The 21,004-nt window shown below is 42.0% G+C and overlaps 1 protein-coding gene across 1 annotated transcript in view; it reads right to left on the bottom strand.

The window, feature by feature from the left end:
* b4galnt4a (beta-1,4-N-acetyl-galactosaminyltransferase 4a) overlaps nucleotides 1-21,004 on the bottom strand; it is a 497,048-nt gene that overhangs the window by 190,276 nt on the left and 285,768 nt on the right. The window contains exons 4-6 of the mRNA XM_014123877.3: nucleotides 10,281-10,376; nucleotides 10,061-10,151; nucleotides 8,334-8,434 (exon numbers count right to left, since the gene is read on the bottom strand). Of these exons, the coding sequence (XP_013979352.3) occupies nucleotides 8,334-8,434; nucleotides 10,061-10,151; nucleotides 10,281-10,376 (288 nt within the window). The remainder of the gene's footprint in view (nucleotides 1-8,333; nucleotides 8,435-10,060; nucleotides 10,152-10,280; nucleotides 10,377-21,004) is intronic.

The following is a 21,004-nucleotide window of genomic DNA, read 5'->3' as shown; positions in this document are numbered from 1 at the left end:
TTGAGGACACACCACTTATACATGTATAATTCTACACAGACATGATGTTAGTAATCCCCACGCTATACTAACATTGAATGGTGTAAATGTATATTCACATGATTGTGTGATCACCTACAGGAACACCACCTGATTGCCAGCCACACACACACACACAAACTACTACATCCTATCACACCTGAAGTGGATGTATTGTAAAATGTAATTGCCCTGCCTGTCTAGCATGGGGTTGTGAAGGAGTTGACAAGAACCACAAAACAACTGAGTGGGCCCCACAACACTCACACACACCTCTCCCCCTCTGCCTTTCCTTCCTGCTCCTCTCTCTCACATGCACATAAACTAAACATTAAGAAGACCAGTTCTGTTAAGTTGGTTGGATGTCCTTTGGGTGGTGGACCATTTTTGATGCCCATGAAAAACTGGCTTCAAAAACCCAGCAGCGTTGCAGTTCTTGACACAAACCGGTGTGCCTGGCACGTACTACCATACCCTGTGCTTAATTTGTCAATTGGGAGGTGGCAAAATACAGAACAAAAAGCCAGAGAGGTGGGTGACCTGGGGGGCTCAGAGGTACCGGAACACATGAAAGAAAAATCCCTTATAATAAAGCATTTCATGCATTATCATCACTTTTGCGTAGTGGCATAGAACAGTAAAGTAGAGAGAGGAGAAATTCCAGAAATTGCACACATGGGGAAAATGTTTAATAGCCTATGGTCCGGAAAAACATTTTCCTTCTACATAATTTTAGATGAATGGAGACTTTAGCAGAATCTTTTTTAATACCTCACAAATTATCAAAATGAAAGGCTATACTGAAAATCTGAGATAAAAAAAAACGACTGTCTTGAATACATCAATAGCCTAGGCCTAGGTGTGTGGAGACCCACATATTGTACAATATGAGGAGGAAATTATAGTCCTAAAAAAGCTTTACAGTTTCACTGACTCACCCAATGATGCGCAGGCCACTCAACAGCCATGGCCGATGCGCTCGTGACAAAAGCTTATCTCTCTCTTACTTTGTAAAACAATGCTGTTCACTCAAAAGGTCTATTTGGAAGTTGATGACTTGGTAGCCTACAGACAGATTATTCTTCTCTTTTCAGCATGATCTGTGTTTTCCCGCGATTGTATTTGAAATATCGTGAAAGGCCTGTTTTGGATGACAGCAGTAATTCTATAACTTTGGCAAATGTATTTCAATTTATCAGGGGTGCTGCGGCACCTTCCCACGGCTATGATTCTATAAGGAAATAAATTACTAAGTACATGGCTGGAAAGATGAGTTTCATGCTCATGTGTAGCAGAGCAGGGATATGGAGAAAGATAATTTAAAGTGAATCTCATTCTAGTTCTGTGAGAAATGCAGGCGGCTTCTCTCTGTCACCACAGCAATGGCCACGCATTGGTCTATATAAATGTAAATAGTCCGGGTGGCCATTTGATTAATTGTTCAGCAGTCTTATGGCTTGGGGGTAGAAGCTGTTAAGGAGCCTTTTGGACCTAGACTTGGTGCTCCGGTACCACTTGCCTTGCGGTAGCAGAGAGAACAGTCTATGACTTGGGAGACTGGAGTCTTTGACAATTTTTTGGGCCTTCCTCTGACACCGCCTAGTATATAGGTTTTGGATGGCACCAGTGAGCTTGGCACCAGTGATGTACTGGTGTAACGGTCGTCGTACGTAATGGACCAAGGCGCAGCGGGTTGACTGCTCATCTTAACTTTATTAGAGCACGTAACAAACAAAAACAAGAAAACGATCGAACGAACAGTGTTGCAGGCTAACACACAGCAGTACAACAATAACTTCCCACAAAGGGGCAGGTGAAAAAGGGCTACCTAAGTATGACTCTCAATCAGCAACAACGATGTACAGCTGTTCCTGATTGAGAGCCATACCAGGCCAACACAATGAAATACACAACATAGAAAACCATAGAAATACAAAACAAGAACATTACCCAAAAACCCCGGAACACATAAATCAAACACCCCTCTTACATAAATACACATCCCATTAAACCACGAACCACATAAAACAAATACCCCCTGCCACGTCCTGACCAAACTACAATAACCAATAACCCCTTATACTGGTCAGGACGTGACAACTGGGCCATACACACTACCCTCTGTAGCGCCTTACGGTCAGATGCCGAGCAGTTACCATACCAGGCAGTGATGCAACCGGTCAGGATGCAGCTGTAGAACTTTTTGAGAATCTGGGGACCCATGCCAAAAAATGTTAGTCTCCTGAGGAGGAAAAGGTGGTGTCGTGCCCTCTTCACAACTATCTTGGTGTGTTTGGACCATTATAGTTCGTTGGTGATGGGGACACCAAGGAATTTGAAACTCTCAACCTGCTCCACTACAGCCCTGTCGATGTTAATGGGTGCCTGTTTCAGCCCTCCTTTTCCTATAGTCCACGATCAGCTCCTTTGTCTTGCTCACACTGAGGGAGAGGTTGTTGTCCTGGCACCACACTGCCAGGTCTCTGACCTCCTCCCTATAGGCTGTCTCATCGTTGTCAGTGATCAGGCCTAACACTGTTGTGTCGTCAGTAAACTTAATGATGGTGTTGGAGTTGTGCTTGGCCATGCAGTCGTAGGTGAACAGGGAGTACAGGAGGGGACTAAGCACGCACCCCTGAGGGGCCCCAGTGTTGAGGATCAGCATGGCAGATGTGTTTGTTGCCTACCCTTACCACCTGGTGGCGGCCTGTCAGGAAGTCCAGGATCCAGTTGCAGAGGGAGGTGTTTAGTCCCAGGGTCCTTAGCTTACTGATGAGCTTTGTGGGCACTATGGTATTGAACGCTGAGCTGTAGTCAATGAACAGCTTTCTCACACAGGTGTTCCTTTTGTCCAGGTAGGAAAGGGCAGTGTGGAGTGCAATTTAGATTGTGTCATATTTGGATCTGTGGTATGCGAATTGGAGTGGGTCTAGGGTTTCCGGCATGGTGGTGTTGATGTGAGCCATTTCAAAGCACTTCATGGCTACCGACGTGAGTGCTACAGGGCGCTAATCATTTAAGCATGTTACTTTTGCTTTCTTAGGCACAGGGACTATGTTGGTCTGTTTGAAACACGTAGGAATTACAGACTCATTCAGGGAAAGGTTGAAAATGTCAGTGAAGACAGTTGCCAGTTGGTCCATGCATGCTTTGAGTACACGTTCTGGTAATCCTTCTGGCTCTGCGGCTTTGTGAATGTTGACCTGTTTAACCTCTATGGGCTAGGTGGGACGCTAGCGTGCCACCCGTGGTGCACTCCATCAACAGCAGGTGCATTTCAAGAGCGGCAAATTTGAATCCAAATAAATGTCAAAATTCAAATTTTTCAAACATACAACTATTTTACACCCTTTGAAAGATAAACATCTCCTTAATCTAACCACGTTTTACGATTTCAAAAAGGTTTTACGGCGAAAGCATACATTTAGAGTATGTTAGGACAGTACATTTACAAGAGTTGTGTGTAATGTTTTGTCAATTCAAAGACAGGGTCACCAAAACCATAAAACCAGCTAAAATGATGCACTAACCTTTTACAATCTCCATCAGATGACACTCCTAGGACATTATGTTAGACAATGCATGCATTTTTAGTTCTATCAAGTTCATATTTACATCCAAAAACAGCGTTTTACTATGGCATTGATGTTGAGGAAATCGTTTCCCTCCAATAACCGGCAGTCAAGTCAGCGTCACAAATTAAATAATTAAAATTAGAAAACATTGGTAAAATATTATATTGTCATTTAAAGAATTATAGATTTACATCTCTTGAACGCAATCAACTTGCCAGTTTTAAAAATAACCTTACTGGGAAATCACACTTTGCAATAATCTGAGCACTGCGCCCAGAAAAATACGCGTTGCGATACAGACTAGACGTCATGTTGGGGAGATCTAAAATCGAAAATACTATGTAAATAATCCATTACCTTTGATTCTCTTCATCAGATGTCACTTCCAGGTATCACAGGTCCATAACGAATGTAGTTTTGTTCAAAAAAGCTCATCATTTATGTCCAAAAATCTCCGTCTTGTTAGCACATGATCTAAGCCAGCCGGACTTCTCGTCATGAACGAGGGGAAAAAATATATTTACGTTCGTTCAAACATGTCAAACGTTGTATAGCATAAATCATTAGGGCCTTTTTTAACCAGAACATGAATAATATTCAAGGTGGACGAATGCATACTCTTTTATAACGTATTGGAACGAGGCTACCCAACATGAACTCGCGCGCCAGGTGTCTAATGGGCCATCATCGTTCCATGGCTCTTGTTCGGTCAGATCTCCCTCCAGAAGACTCAAAACACTTTGTAAAGGCTGGTGACATCTAGTGGAAGCAATAGGAAGTGCCAAAATATTCCTCAGCCCCTGTGTTTTTCAATGGGATAGGTTTAAAGGTAATACAACACATCAGGTATCCACTTCCTGTCAGAAAATGTCTCAGGGTTTTGCCTGCCAAATGAGTTCTGTTATACTCACAGACACCATTCAAACAGTTTTAGAAAATGTAGGGTGTTTTCTATCCATATGTAATAAGTATATGCATATTCTAGTTACTGGGTAGGAGTGGTAACCAGATTAAATCGGGTATGTTTTTTTATCCAGCCGTGTCAATACTGCCCCCTAGCCCTAACAGGTTAAAGGTCTTGCTCACATCGGCAACAGAGAGCGTGATCACACAGTCATCCAGAACAGCTGGTGCTCTCATGCATGCTTCAGTGTTGCTTGCCTTGATACGAGCATAAAATGCTATTAGCTCGTTCGGTAGGCTCCCGTCACTGGGCAGCTAGCGGCTGGGTTTCCCTTTGTAGTCCTTAATAGTTTGCAAGCCCTGACACCGCCGATGAGCGTCAGAGCCGGTGTAGTAGGATTCAATCTTATTCCTGTATTAACTCTTTGCCTGTTTGATGGTTCATCTGAGGGCAGGTGGGAGTTCTTATAAGCGTCCGGATTAGTGTCCCGCTCCTTGAAAGCGGGACACTCTAGCCTTTAGCTCGTTATGGATGTTGCCTTCTGGCTTCTGGTTGGGATATGTACGTATGGTCACTGTGGGGACAACGTCGTCGATGCACTTACTGATGAAGACGGTTGCTGAGGTGGTATACTTCTTAATGCCATTGGATGAATCCCAAAACATATTCCAGTCTGTGCTAGCAAAACAGTCCTGTAGCATAACATCCGTGTCATCTGACCACTTCCGAATTGAGCGACTCACTGGTACTTCCTGCTTTAGTTTTTGTTATAAGCAGGAATCAGGAGGATAGAATTATGGTCAGATTTGCCAAATGGAGGGCGAGGGAGAGCTTTGTAAGAGTGTCTGTGTGTGGAGGAAAGGTGGTCTAGAGTTTTTTTCCCCCTCTGGCTGCACATGTGACATGCTGGTAGAAATGAGGTAAAATGGATTTAAGTTTGCCTGCATTAAAGGCCCACGTCCACTAGGAGCAGCACTTGTGGATGAGCATTTTTTTGTTTGCTCATGGCCTTATACAGCTCGTTGAGTGCGGTCTTAGTGCCAGCATCGGTTTGTGGTGAATAGTAGACGGCTACAAATAATATAGATGAAACTCTCTTGGTAGATAGTATGGTCTACAGCATATCATGAGTTATTCGACCTCAGACAAGCAATAACTCGAGACTTTGCCCATCGTCTTACCAGACCCAGCTGCTCTGTCCTTTTTATTTATTTTATCTTTATTTAACTAGGCAAGTCAGTTAAGAACAAATTCTTATTTTCAATGACAGCCTAGGAACAGTGGGTTAACTGCCTTGTTCAGGGGCAGAATGACAGATTTGTACCTGATAAGGTACAAGGGATTCAAACTTGCAACCTTTCAGTTACTAGTCCAATGCTCTAACCACTAGGCTACGCTGCCAATGCATGGTAAACTCAGATAGCTCTATATTATCCATGTCGTCGTTCAGCCACGTCTCGGTGAAACATAAGATATTACAGTTTTTATTGCCCCGTTGGTAGGATAGTCTTAATCGTAGATGGTCCAGTTTATTTTCCAATTAATGTATGTTTGCCAATAATATGGAGGGTAGTGGTGGTTTACCTATTCGCCCGCGAATTCTCACAAGGCACTCCACCCTCCTCCCCCTTTTCTCTGTATTTTCTTCATGTGTATGACAGGGATTTGGACCTGGTCTCGACAAAGCAGTATAACCTTCGCGTCGGACTCATTAAAGAAAAAATCTTCATCCAGTTTGAGGTGAGTAATCGCTGTTCTGATGTTCAGAAAGCTCTTTTCAGTCATAAGAGATGGTAGATGCAACATTATGTACAAAACAAGTTAGAAACAATGCGAAAAACAAACAAAATAGCACAGTTGGTTAGGAGCCCGTTAAATAGCAGCCATCCCCTCCGGCGCCATTATCAATATAAGACTACTATGTTGCGCAAACCATGCCAGCCCAACACAAATCAATTCTTAGAATATCAGGCACTGTTTTTACATTATTTTTTGAGGGGGCAGCCAGGAGAATTACAGAGGAGTCAACTTGAATTAAATGTGATTCCTTTTATTCAAATTTAAAAAAAAAAAAAATACTGACAGTGAAAAATAATGTTTCATGTCACAAGATGTACCGGATGGGTTCCGTAACGAAACCGTCCAAAACTGAGAGGTGCCGGACCCTGTTCTGGCAGGATCCGGCTCAAATTAAGTAATGACCATACCCCATTCAAAGGCACTTAAATCTTTTGTCTTGCTCATTCACCCTCTGAATGGCACACATACACAATCCATGCCTCAATTGTATTAATGCTTAAAAATCCTTCTTTAACCTGTCTCCTCCCCTTCATCTACACTGATTGAAGTAGATTTAACCTGTTAGGGCTAGGGGGTTATAAAAGAGAATGCATTCGTCCACCTTGAATATTATTCATGTTCTGGTTAAAAAAGGCCCTAATGATTTATGCTATACAACGTTTGACATGTTTGAATGAACGTAAATATATTTTTTCCCCTCGTTCATGAAGTGAAGTCCGGCGGGCTTAGATCATGTGCTAACAAGACGGAGATTTTTGGACATAAATGATGAGCTTTTTTGAACAAAACTACATTCGTTATGGACCTGTGATACCTGGAAGTGACATCTGATGAAGAGAATCAAAGGTAATGGATTATTTACATAGTATTTTCGATTTTAGATCTCCCCAACATGACGGCTAGTCTGTATCGCAACGCGTATTTTTCTGGGCGCAGTGCTCAGATTATTGCAAAGTGTGATTTCCCAGTAAGGTTATTTTTAAATCTGGCAAGTTGATTGCGTTCAAGAGATGTAAATCTATAATTCTTTAAATGACAATATAATATTTTACCAATGTTTTCGAATTTTAATTATTTAATTTGTGGTGCTGACTTGACTGCCGGTTATTGGAGGGAAACGATTTCCTCAACATCAATGCCATAGTAAAACGCTGTTTTTGGATATAAATATGAACTTGATAGAACTAAAAATGCATGCATTGTCTAACATAATGTCCTAGGAGTGTCATCTGATGGAGATTGTAAAAGGTTAGTGCATCATTTTAGCTGGTTTTATGGTTTTGGTGACCCTGTCTTTGAATTGACAAAACATTACACACAACTCTTGTAAATGTACTGTCCTAACATACTCTAAATTTATGCTTTCGCCGTAAAACCTTTTTGAAATCGTAAAACGTGGTTAGATTAAGGAGATGTTTATCTTTCAAAGGGTGTAAAATAGTTGTATGTTTGAAAAATTTGAAATTTGACATTTATTTGGATTCAAATTTGCCGCTCTTGAAATGCACCTGCTGTTGATGGAGTGCACCACGGGTGGGACGCTTGCGTCCCACCTAGCCCATAGAGGTTAACAAGTGACATCAATAAGGGATCATCGCTTTCACCTGGATTCACCTGGCCAGTCTATGTCATTCATAATGTTTTGTACAATCAGTGTACATACACATACATACACACACATATGTGCCTTGATCACTAGATAAAAAAAACTAGATTATAGAATCAAAAAACAAATGGTAAGAAACCCGGTTTAAACACATGATGTCTACGTACATGTTATATCCCGTCACGCCCCCTCTCATAAAAACCCCATACACGCCACCCTCATAAATCACAATGTTGACACGCAAAGTATCCTATATCCCTACTACTGTGATAGTACCATAGTACTGGTATATTTTAAAGGGATAGTTTTCAGTGTTTTACCTTAATCTTAATCTGGAAAACTATCCCTTTAAGGGCGAATAGAAACTAAATGAAACAAAATCAAAAGAAAATAATAGAATAGAATAGTTTGTGTTTGGTGCAGTCCTTACCTGTCCAACGTAGACCAGCAGTCTGGCATTGAGAGGGCTCTCGTCAAGACTCACCCAGAACTCAGAGTTATCATCTGACGACACCGAAAACTGGAAATCACCTGGGGAATAGAAATACAGTCAAAATGGTGTGTGTGTGTGTGTGTGTGGTGTGTGTGTGTGTGTGTGTGTGTGTGTGTGTGTGTGTGCATGATGTGCGTTAGTGAGGCAGGACTGACAGACACAGTGTCCACAGTGTCCTCAGTCCACACCTAGAGCCAGGCCCCAGTCTTCAGTAACTCTCTATATAACTCTATATAACACTCTGTCAGTTGCTGTATGGGGATTTGGGGCCTGGTTCTGTAGCTATATTTATACAGCTGACCTCACTAAGAGAGAGAATGTGTGTGTGTGTGTGTGTGTGTGTGTGTGTGTGTGTGTGTGTGTGTGTGTGTGTGTGTGTGTGTGTGTGTGTGTGTGTGTGTGTGTGTGTGTGTGTGTGTGTGTGTGTGTGTGTGTGTGTGTGTGTGCAGCAACGGAGTAGCAGTGGCACAAGTACACAGTATGCCTCTGCTCTGGAGTTAAAGCTCAGAGGCCAAGACAGGAATGGCCAGAAACCACATAGACTGAGTGATAAGAGTGGTATGGTGGAGACATTTCAATATTATGTTATAATACTGTATTGCATATGTTATAATACTGTATTGCATCAAATGGTTGTTTTATGCAACAGAATAGATGATTCTTATAACTCTATTGTGTTTGTGTGAACTGAAAGTGGGCCTCTGGGAGATTTAACACTGACAGTGGATTTACGATGGATTGGTGATAAAGACCGCATTCCATAGCATGATTAGTGTCTGTGTGACTGACTGGAAGCTACCAGGGAGAGATGGCTCAGGGCCAGACCCTGGTTTCTACACAATGAGGACAGTATTTACAGCGGATATTGTTGGCTATGAATTATTAGTAACCTTGTGACCCATTCCATACATCTGTTGTTTGTCATGAATGGACTTGGCTATAAAATGCTGTGGCTCAAACCAGCTGGTTGAGTTCTCAGAGTTCTCAGTGAACTGAAGTAATTAAATAATAAAGTTTGATTGTTCTGAAGAAATCTAAAAGTCTCTCCTTTTGATTAGAATAATTCCACCACAGTGGTTTGATACTATGGGGGTTATGGTGTGTGTTGGGTGACTCTTAAAGGGACTCGTAATGTCAAGATGAAACCGCGTCCCACAACATCAATAGTGTAGATCCAGCTGTACGCCTCAATCTCAAATTAATGGAAAAGATAAGCAATGTCTACCTTCTTGTTTTTGGAAAAACATATTTTCCATTCATTTGGAATGGAGGCATATAGCTGGATTTATACAACTGATGTCATTGGACATGGTTTCATCTCGACATTAGACTACTTTAGAGGTTGGAAAATGTCTGGAAAAAATGTTCACTTACGAGTGAAATGTCCCTTTAACTGATACTATGGAGGTTATCCATCTAACCTTTTTGCAGTAGCCCTTGAGAGGGTCTGAGAACCTCTGATAGGGTGCTACTAGGGGTACTTGTCAAAGGCCTCATTAGTGGATGGTATTTAGCCCAAGTTGGATTGAGGCACTTGGTAGGGCCCTTGGTGTAGTGTTGGGCACTTGGTTGGGCACATATAGGCAACTCCACCCAAGGGCACTTAATCTAATGGAACTCAACCTCTAGGGTGTAAGTAGAAAGTATGATTAGTGGGTACTCACCATCTCTGTATGGATGGATGAAACCAAATATTCGGAGGCCGTAGTTCTTCCATTTTGGAGCCACAGCCAGCTTCTTCACCGTAGTTCTCGTCTGGAATGATAGACGTGTACAAACCATAAGATGAAGACCTGAACATGTCTGACGGACGGACGGACAGGCATAGAGAAGGCAGACAGACGGACGGACGGACAAACAGACATAGCTCTACAGTATACTCACATGGGGATATAGAGGGAAGTGTAGGTTCTTTCGGAGCTGGGCTACAGACGAGCCACACCAGTCCTCAAACACATGGAGGTTGGCCTGCCCTTTGAACTGTGGAGAGAGAGACCAGAGAGAAAAGGGATTCATTAAAATATATAATAACAATACTGTACTGTCACTTAACAGACATTTCTATCCTGACTTATAGTACAGTGAGTGCATATGTTTTCAGTGTTTGTGTGTGTGTGTAATCCTTTAGGGAACTGAACGAGCAGCATTGGCATGCCTAGCATCACACTCTTACCAACTACATTTACATTACATTTAAGTCATTTAGCAGACGCTCTTATCCAGAGCGACTTACAAATTGGACTAAGCCACATAAGTTCACTTTCTGTTCATCACTTCATAACAACTGAACTAATAACCTAATAACTCTGACAAAACTCAAAACACTACAACTGAGTAGCACAAATGGTGTGATGATCAAGCCATTACTGTTATTTCTACCAATCTATAATACCATGGATTCTAGCATAGTGATCCCCTCCACTTCCCTCAGGGACGGGCATCAGAGCATTTGACACTGACAAAATAAGAGAAACTCAGAGCTGAGCCTGAACATTGTGTGTCTAAGACAGCTCGGCAGAAAAAGACCAGCCCCAGAGTTTGACATTTGTCTGCATTAGCTAGGCTGCATGGGGGGAAACAGAGGACGCTCTGAGGACAGAGAGTTTGGAGCACACACATCAGAAGACATAACAGACTCAGAAGGTTTGTGTGTCATCAGAACATAAAGGGAAATTAAGGGTGACGGGTTTGAGTCCCTCGCATACACTGCAGCCTATGGGTAAACAGCAGGGGGGTGGTGAAGCATACACAAAAACACACATCCACACACACACACAGAACACACAGACGCACAAACGGACACACGCACATACACAAGCATGCATATTTATTTTATTTTTTATTTAACCTTTATTTAACTAGGAAAGTTAGTTACGAACAAATTCTTATTTACAATGACGGCCTACCCTGGCCAAACCTGGACGACACTGGGCCAATTGTGCGACGCCCTATGGGACTCCCAATCACAGCCGGATGTGATACAGCCTGGATATGTACAGACACACATCCGTTCACGTACAAACACACATTCACAGACACACGCCCATGCACACTCACACAGACGCACAGACATACACTAACATGAGCGCACGTATGCACACACAGACAGACAGACAGATGTCATGACTGGCCTGTGAGGATCCGGTTACAGTGGATCACAGTTCTACAGAGATATCTCTCCCTCCAGCATGGCGGGAGAGGTATAGAGAGATTGATGGACCGGGGGGTGGGGGGGGGGGGGTGTGTATGACCTCACGCCCATTGTAAATAAGAAGGCAGCAGCCCAACTCCTTTCTGGTCTCTAGTGTGAGAGACTGGAATGTCTGTGTGCCTTAGAGTTTACAGCCCAAAACTACAGAAAATCTATTAAATTGACTTTGGGACAATATATTTCATCATCCGAATGGGTGGGAACAATGATAGAAATTCCACAAATTAACTTTTAACAAGGCACACCTGTTAATTGAAATGCATTCCAGGTGAATACCTCATGGAGCTGGTTGAGAGAATGCTAAGAGTGTGGAAAGCGGTCATCAAGGCAAAGGGTGGCTGCTTTGAAGAATCTCAATTATAAAATATATTTTGATTTGTTTAACAGTTTTTTGGTTACTACATGATTCTATATGTGTTATTTCATAGTTTTGATTTCTTCACTATTATTCTACAATGTAGAAAATAGTAAAAATAAAGAAAAACCCTTCAATGAGTAGGTGTGTCCAAACTTTTGACTGGTACTGTACCATTTTCTAGCCCAGAGTCTTTACTTTATCCAATGTAAAAAACACAATTTCAAATTTTGCTACATAAAACTGAATCGAGCCAGTTGGTCAGAATTATCTGTAAGGTCCCTCAGTCGAGCAGTGAATTTCAAACACAGATACAACCACAAAGAATAGGGACATTTTCCAATGCCTCGCAAAGAAGGGCACCTATTGGTAGATGGGTAAAAATAGAAAAAAGCAGATATTGAATATCCATTTGAGCATGGTTAAGTTATTCATTATATTTTGGATGGTGTATCAATACACCCAGTCATTAAAAAGATGTAGGCGTCCTTCCTAACTCAGTTGCCAAAGAGGAAGCAAACCACATTTCACCATGAGGCCAATGGGGAATTTAAAACAGTTACATAATTTAATGGCTGTGATTGGAGAAAACTGAGGATGGATCAACAACATTGTAGTTACTCCGCAATACTAAGCTAATTGACAGAGTGAAAAGAAGGAAGCCGGTATGGAATAAAAATACAACATGCTCAGAAACAGTTTCTATTTACAAGTCATCAGACTGCTGAACACTTGAACTGGACTGACCACACGCTCTGATTCTACGCACCTTAGCACACATGCACTCACTCACGCACACCCACACAGACATGCTGTACACCCCCCCCCCCCCCCCCCCCCCCCCCCCCACACACACACACACAAATGCTGCTAGAATAATCTTATTATGATTGCTAAATACGGCACAATTTAAACACTTGCTCCCCCCCCCCTTCCCCAATGCACGTGTAAATATTGGACTATAAATTGTGCCTTGCTGTATTATGCTTATGTAAAAAATGTATATTCTATTCTACTGAGCCATTTACTTTATGTTTGTAGTCTTATCTTTTATTATTTCTTATTGTTGTTGCTGTGTCGAGAAGGAATCTTCCGGTAAGCATTTAGTTGGACGGTATATACCATGTGTATCCCGTTCATACGACTAATAAAACCTGAAACTTAACACACACACACACACCACACTGCCGTCTAACTCTGTTTTGACAGCAGCCACTAAATCCTGTGTCGCTCGTTAGACAGAAGATCAAGCATGGCAGAATTTTTAATAATCACATTGTTTCATTTACAACTGATATTCACCAGAGATGGGTTGGCACCGGACTTTAAAATCGGAGCTATCTGTACAATATGGGGAGCTAATGTAAGTCTTCAAGTCTCAAACAAGGTTATTCATGATGCTTGGGATATTCACCGACCAACCTCTGTTACAGGTTGTAATTCGCCCCAGGATTTAATACCATATTTCCACCTACACTGTTAATGTATAGGACCAGTTTCCAAAACACATATTTAGCCTACTGACTTGGACTCACCATTGAAAGTGCTTATTGGTGTAAAACTAGGCTTAATCTGTATCCAGAAAAAATGCCTTTATGTTTCAGGGGGAGCAGTTACTTCAGCTCTCAGTGAAGGTGACATCACTCCATGCAAGGCTAAACTAAACCTAGTTTGATAACCCTACTCTGCCCGGCGAAACAGAAAACAATCAAACAAAACCAACAAACAAGAAAGGTTAGAGAGGCAAAACGGAAGGGTAAGCATCCCTTTCTGATTCCACATTCCTGCCCATGGCGACTGCTGCTGTTGATGGTAAAAGTCACATTTGATTAGTGTCACACAGGCATTCTTATGGACGGCCTGACCGGGGTCCTACTCATTTCTGAACAGGCGCTGTATTCTAGCCACCCTGCACAATAACAGCCAAGCAGCGATTATGAATCATGAATAAAGCATAAGTGATTTGTTTACAAATCTGCTGCACTCTAGTCCTTTACTGTGTGTGTGTGTGTGTGTGTGTGTGTGTGTGTGTGTGTGTGTGTGTGTGTGTGTGTGTGTGTGTGTGGTGTGTGAGAGAGAGAGCGAGAGAGAGAAAGGAGAGAGAAAGAGAAAATGGTAGAGAGAGGTGAGTGTGGTAGAGAGGGGGACAGGGATTGGAGATAAGGATGGAGTGGTGGAGAGAGGGATGGGACAGGTTTGGGAGAGGACAGGAGAGGAGGGAGGGAGGGATGGAGGGAGGGAGGGAGGGGTAGAGAAAGCGATGGGACAAGGATGGGAGAGGATGAGGAGGGAGGTAAGGGATTTAGCTGATACCAGGATGTCCCAGTGTAAATATGTACCATGCAAAGCTTTTAATAGATTTCCTTTGGCTTTTTAAAAGCAATCCTTTTTTAGGCTGTATTTTTTACCCTGCCTGACAAGACATGAATAAGCCACTATTCACTTTATCTACAGCAATTACATTAAACCCAATGCAATTCTGTGGAGGCTAGAGGAGATAGTAATACGTTTTGGGATGCTAAAACACTATAGAAAACTTACAGTATAGCTTTTCTGGTCACACACTGTGTACTTGTTTACTAAAAGTAATAAACGAGAGAGAGAGAGAGAGAGAGAGAGGAGAGAGAGAGAGAGAGAGAGAGAATATGTATTTTGACCAGTATCAGAGTCACTCAAGGATCTGTCATACATTATTGGGAAACAGACACGTTCTTTACTCAAGGTCAATATATAGTTTAATTGGTACAGAAAGCTGTTTTCAGACCGCACTTTCAGAAGTGCGTTTGAGTAGCCCAGCAGTGTGTCCTGGATAGAGTGACTTGACACATGATTCAGAAGTCACATTTGTTAATAACATTATATTATGCCACATTATCCAAAAGTCAATAAAGAAATTTGGCATGTGAATCTTGCAGGAATTGAACGCCAAGCTTGTCATTGCTAGCACCATGTTCTTACCAGCTGAGCTACACAGGACCACATGCTATATGTGATTTTCTACTGACAAATCTAAATTATAACACATTGAGCCCATCATGTCTGCTATCTCCAATACCATGTGAAGAGAGAGGTATTCCTATAGCACCCTACATAGTGCATTCATAGGGAATAGGGTGCCATTTGGGACACATGCTGACTCTATTTCTGCTATGCTTCCACACACACCAGGATGGGATGAGTATGGTTATCTCTGTCTGTCCGTAGGTACTCTGATGCTTCCCCATCTCTCTACCACCATCGCTCTTTTCTGTCTCTTCCATCTCTTCCTTCCTTTGCTCCCTCCCTCTCCATTTCTCTTTCCTCTCTGTCTTCTCTATCTCTCTCTTTTCCGCTCTCTATATCCCCTCTCTCTTTTTCTATCCCTCCCTCCCTCTCTCTCTCACTTCAGTCATCCCTCCAGGATCTGTCCTATATATAGCTCTGAGCTACATTCCTCTCACAGCAGCTCACGCACGCACGCACAAACACACACACACACACACACACACACCACACACACACACACACACACACACACACACACACACACACACACACACACACACACACACACACACACACACACACACACACACACACTATGCCTGGTGTGGATTTAGAGAAAAGAGAGGAATATTTTAAGGCTCTTCCTATGGATTCGGCATATACTGTATGCCTAGAAGAAAGACAGAAGTAGAGAGGGAGAGAGAAGGAGAGAGCGAGAGAACATGAAAAAGAGAGAGTGAAAGAGAGAGCGAAAGAGAGGTTATCAATAACAGTTAAATAAAGAGCTTTTCAAAACCAACGTCTCCTTTCCATTCTGTTATCAGCACCAGAATACAGCAGCCCATCTCCTACGGGACACAAACCTCTTTCTGGGAATGTTGCTCTTACATTGTGGGAAGCCTCAGCTTGCCAGTTGGCTTGGCACTGACAAATGCCTGAGCGTCGCTCCAGCTGACGAACCAGTCACACCGGCTGACATTGAAATGTTTCCAACAACAGCACATCAGTGGATAAAGCATTACAGTAGTGTGACTCAATACAATGATACACCTCAATAACATGGGATATACAGTACATACACATACATAAATATACAGGTTTTGGAGAGGTGTTGGTGGCTGCCACACTGGGCACCCCGAAAGCAGTTATTGTGGGGGAGTAAGTGCCTTGCTCAAGGGCACAATGGCAGGCATCAATGATTTGATACCAGCAACACTTCAGTTGCCAGCTCACTTCACGAAAGATTTTTGTTCACGCAGCTGAGCAGGGCCTCATGCATCTTAATTTTGGTGTTTTTCAGAGTCAGTAGAAAGGCCTCTTTAGTGTCCTAAGTTTTCATAACTGTGACCTTAATTTCCTACCGTCTGTAAGCTGTTAGTGTCTTAACGACTGTTCCACAGGTGCATGTTCATTAATTGTTTATGGTTCATTCAACAAGCATGGGTGTAACGCCCTGGCCATAGAGAGGTGTTTTTTGTTCTTTATTTTGGTTAGGCCAGGGTGTTACATTGGGTGGGCGTTCTATGTTCCTTTTTCTATGTTTTTGTATTTCTTTGTTTTGGGCCGTGTGTGGCTCCCAATCAGGCACAGCTAAAGCTCGTTGTTGCTGATTGGGAGTCACACATAAGGAGCATGTTTTTCCTTTGGGTTTTGTGGGTAATTGTTTCTGTTAGTGTTTGCACCTGACAGGACTGTTGGCTGTCGGTTTTCTCTTTTCTTGTTTTTGTATAGTGTTCACGTTGTTCAATTAAATATTAAATGATGAACACTAACTCCGCTGCGTTTTGGTCCACTCTCTCTTCAGACAGCCCTTACAATGGGAAACAGTGTTTAAACCCTTTACAATGAAGATCTGTGAAGTTATTTGGATTTTTACAAATTATCTTTGAAAGAAAGGGTCCTGAAAAAGGGACGTTTCTTTTTTTGCTGAGTTTATATATTATTGAAACAATGTTGCGATTGTTTGTGAGAATGCCAACAGGTGTGGTGCCCATGGGGAAAAGATTCTATTGAGGAAAGGTTCTCTTGGGGGTTGCCATGGAAGCCAAGAACGGGAGTGAGATGTGTGTGTGTGTGTGTGTGTGTGTGTGTGTGCTCAAACATACAGTACATGCATGTGGGGGTATGGGAGAGGAAGTATGTCCATCTGATGAATGGGCATGTGCCTGCACTTAATTGTATACACTAATTGTAGTCTCACCCATTAATTTCTAATGACCGGTCATTTTTGACCGGGAACACCACAGGTGTACAGCAGTTAAATAAAATACCCAAAATGTTATGAAAATCATCAAAATGTATTTTGTGTGTTCAGATGCCCTGTGTGGACAAACCCATGGAACCTTATGACAATCAGATTAAATGAACTACATTTTTCAGAGAGAAAACTTGTAAATCAGTCCAATTTGACCAGAACACAGCAGGAGGGTTAATGTATGATCTGTTAAGAATTCTAGCTAGGTGGCTAACAATAGCTAGCATGCTAATTTAAGCAAGGCTACACTCTTAGACAAAAAGTTCCTATATAGAACCTAAAAGTGTTCTACCTGGAACCAAAAAGGGTTAACCTATTGGGAAAGCCAAAAAACGCTTTTGGAACCCATTTTTCTAAGAGTGCAGCGGTTAGGGTTAGGTGTAAGATTAAAGGGTTAGGGAGTTTGGTTAAATGGTTAGGGGAAGGGTTAGCTAACATGATATGTAGTTGCAAAGTAGCTAAAAGGTAGTATGTAGTTGAAAAACTGCTAATTAGCTAAAATGTTAAAGTTGTCCGTGATGACATTTGAACTCCCAAACTTCGGGTTGCTAGACGTTCGCGTTATACGCACACCCAACCACCTACCCTACATTCATTTTTGCCATAGCCCTTTCCTGCAATCAAATGACTAGAGGTCTCATGGGTGGAATATTATTTTTTATTTTTTTTAAACAGCTGGAAATCTGGTGTTTCTATGTCAAACAGTTGTGTTATATTTCAGTCTTCTGTGATGAAGAGTTACCGGTCAAAAGTTTGGACACACCTACTCATTCAAGGGTTTTTCTTTATTTTTACTATTTTCTACATTGTAGAATAATAGTGAAAACATCAAAACTATGAAATAACACATATGGTGTCATGTAGTAACCACAAAAGTGTTAAACAAATCAAAATATATTTTATATTGAGATTCTTCAAATATCCACCCTTTGCATTGATGAACATAGACAGGGCTCTAACTCCTCTAGCTCCACAATGAAATAGGGTGCAGGCCAGGCTTAGTGGAGTCTGCTACTAGCACAGTCAGTGTAGTCAGCTCAGCTATCCCCATTGAGACCGTGTCTGTGCCTCGACCTAGGTTGGGCAAAATTAAAGATGGCGGTGTTCGCCTTAGCAATCTCACTAGAATAAAGACCTCCTCCATCTCTGCCATTATTGAAAGAGATTGTGATACCTCACATCTCAAAATAGGGCTACTTAATGTTAGATCCCTCACTTCCAAGACAGTTATAGTCAATGAACTAATCACTGAACATAATCTTGATGTGATTGGCCTGACTGAAACATGGCTTAAGCCTGATGAATTTACTGTGTTAAATGAGGCCTCACCCCCTGGTTACACTAGTGACCATATCCCCCGCGCATCCCGCAAAGGCGGATGTGTTGCTAACATTTACGATAGCACATTTCAATTTACAAAAAAAAAACAACAACGACGTTTTCGTCTTTTGAGCTTCTCGTCATGAAATCAATGCAGCCTACTCAATCACTTTTTATAGCTACTGTTTACAGGCCTCCTGGGCCATATGCAGTGTTCCTCACTGAGTTCCCTGAATTCCTATCGGACCTTGTAGTCATCGCAGATAATATTCTAATTTTTGGTGACTTTAATATTCACATGGAAAAGTCCACAGACCCACTCCAAAAGGCTTTCGGAGCCATCATCAACTCAGTGGGTTTTGTCCAACATGTCTCTGGACCGACTCACTGCCACAGTCATACTCTGGACCTAGTTCTGTCCCATGGAATAAATGTTGTGGATCTTAATGTTTTTCCTCATAATCCTGGACTATCGGACCACCATTTTATTACGTTTGCAATCGCAACAAATAATCTGCTCAGACCCCAACCAAGGAGCATTAAAAGTTGTGTAAATTATATAAATTCTCAGACAACCCAAAGATTCCTTGATGCCCTTCCAGACTCCCTCTGCCTGCCCAAGGACGTCAGAGGACAAAAATCAGTTAACCACCTAACTGAGGAACTCAATTTAACCTTGCGCAATACCCTAGATGCAGTTGCACCCCTAAAAACTAAAAACATTTGTCATAAGAAACTAGCTCCCTGGTATACAGAAAATACACGAGCTCTGAAGCAAACTTCCAGAAAATTGGAACGGAAATGGCGCCACACCAAACTGGAAGTCTTCCGACTAGCTTGGAAAGACAGTACCATGCAGTATCGAAGAGCCCTCAATGCTGCTCGATCATCCTATTTTTCCAACTTAATTGAGGAAAAAAAGAACAATCCGAAATTTATTTTTGATACTGTCGCAAAGCTAACTAAAAAGCAACATTCCACAAGAGAGGATGGCTTTCACTTCAGCAGTAATAAATTCATGAACTTCTTTGAGGAAAAGATCATGATCATTAGAAAGCAAATTACGGACCCCTCTTTAAATCTGCGTATTCCTCCAAAGCTCCGTTGTCCTGAGTCTGTACAACTCTGCCAGGACCTAGGATCAAGGGAGACACTAAAGTGTTTTAGTACTATATCTCTTGACACAATGATGAAAATAATCATTGCCTCTAAACCTTCAAGCTGCATACTGGACCCTATCCCAACTAAACTACTGAAAGAGCTGCTTCCTGTGCTTGGCCCTCCTATGTTGAACATAATAAACGGCTCTCTATCCACCGGATGTGTACCAAACTCACTAAAAGTGGCAGTAATAAAGCCTCTCTTGAAAAAGCCAAATCTTGACCCAGAAATTATAAAAAACTATCGGGCTATATCGAATCTTCCATTCCTCTCAAAATTTTTTGAAAAAGCTGTTGCGCAGCAACTCACTGCCTTCCTGAAGACAAACAATGTACACGAAACGCTTCAGTCTGGTTTTAGACCCCATCATAGCACTGAGACTGCACTTGTGAAGGTGGTAAATGACCTTTTAATGACGTCAGACCGAGGCTCTGCATCTGTCCTCGTGCTCCTAGATCTTAGTGCAGCTTTTGATTCCATCGATCACCACATTCTTTTGGAGAGATTGGAAACTCAAATTGGTCTACATGGACAAGTTCTGGCCTGGTTTAGAGCTTATCTGTCAGAAAGATATCAGTTTGTCTCTGTGAACGGTTTGTCCTCTGACAAATCAACTGTACATTTCGGTGTTCCTCAAGGTTCCGTTTTAGGACCACTATTGTTTTCACTATATATTTTACCTCTTGGGGATGACATTCGAAAACACAATGTTAAATTTCACTGCTATGCGGATGGCACACAGCTGTACATTTCAATGAAACATGGTGAAGCCCCAAAATTGCCCTCGCTAGAAGCCTGTGTTTCAGACATAAGGAAGTGGATGGCTGCAAACTTTCTACTTTTAAACTCGGACAAAACAGAGATGCTTGTTCTATGTCCCAAGAAACAAAGAGATCTTCTGTTGAATCTTACAAATAATCTGGATGGTTGTACAGTCGTCTCAAATAAAGCTGTGAAGGACCTCGGTGTTACTCTGGACCCTGATCTCTCTTTTGAAGAACATATCAAGACTGTTTCAAGGACAGCTTTTTTCCATCTACGTAACATTGCAAAAATCAGAAACTTTCTGTCCAAAAATTATGCAGAAAAATTCCTCCATGCTTTTGTTACTTCTAGGTTGGACTATTGCAATGCTCTACTTTCCGGCTACCCGGATAAAGCACTAAATAAACTTCAGTTGGTGCTAAATACGGCTGCTAGAATCCTGACTAGAACCCAAAAATGTGATCATATTGCCCCAGTGCTAGCCTCCCTACGCTGGCTTCCTGTTAAGGCAAGGGCTGATTTCAAAGTTTTACTGCTAACCTACAAAGCATTACATG

Source organism: Salmo salar, chromosome 10, assembly GCF_965601325.2.
Source record: "Salmo salar chromosome 10, fSalSal1, whole genome shotgun sequence".
NCBI lineage: Eukaryota > Metazoa > Chordata > Actinopteri > Salmoniformes > Salmonidae > Salmo > Salmo salar.
This window is presented reverse-complemented; position numbering and strand designations above follow the sequence as displayed.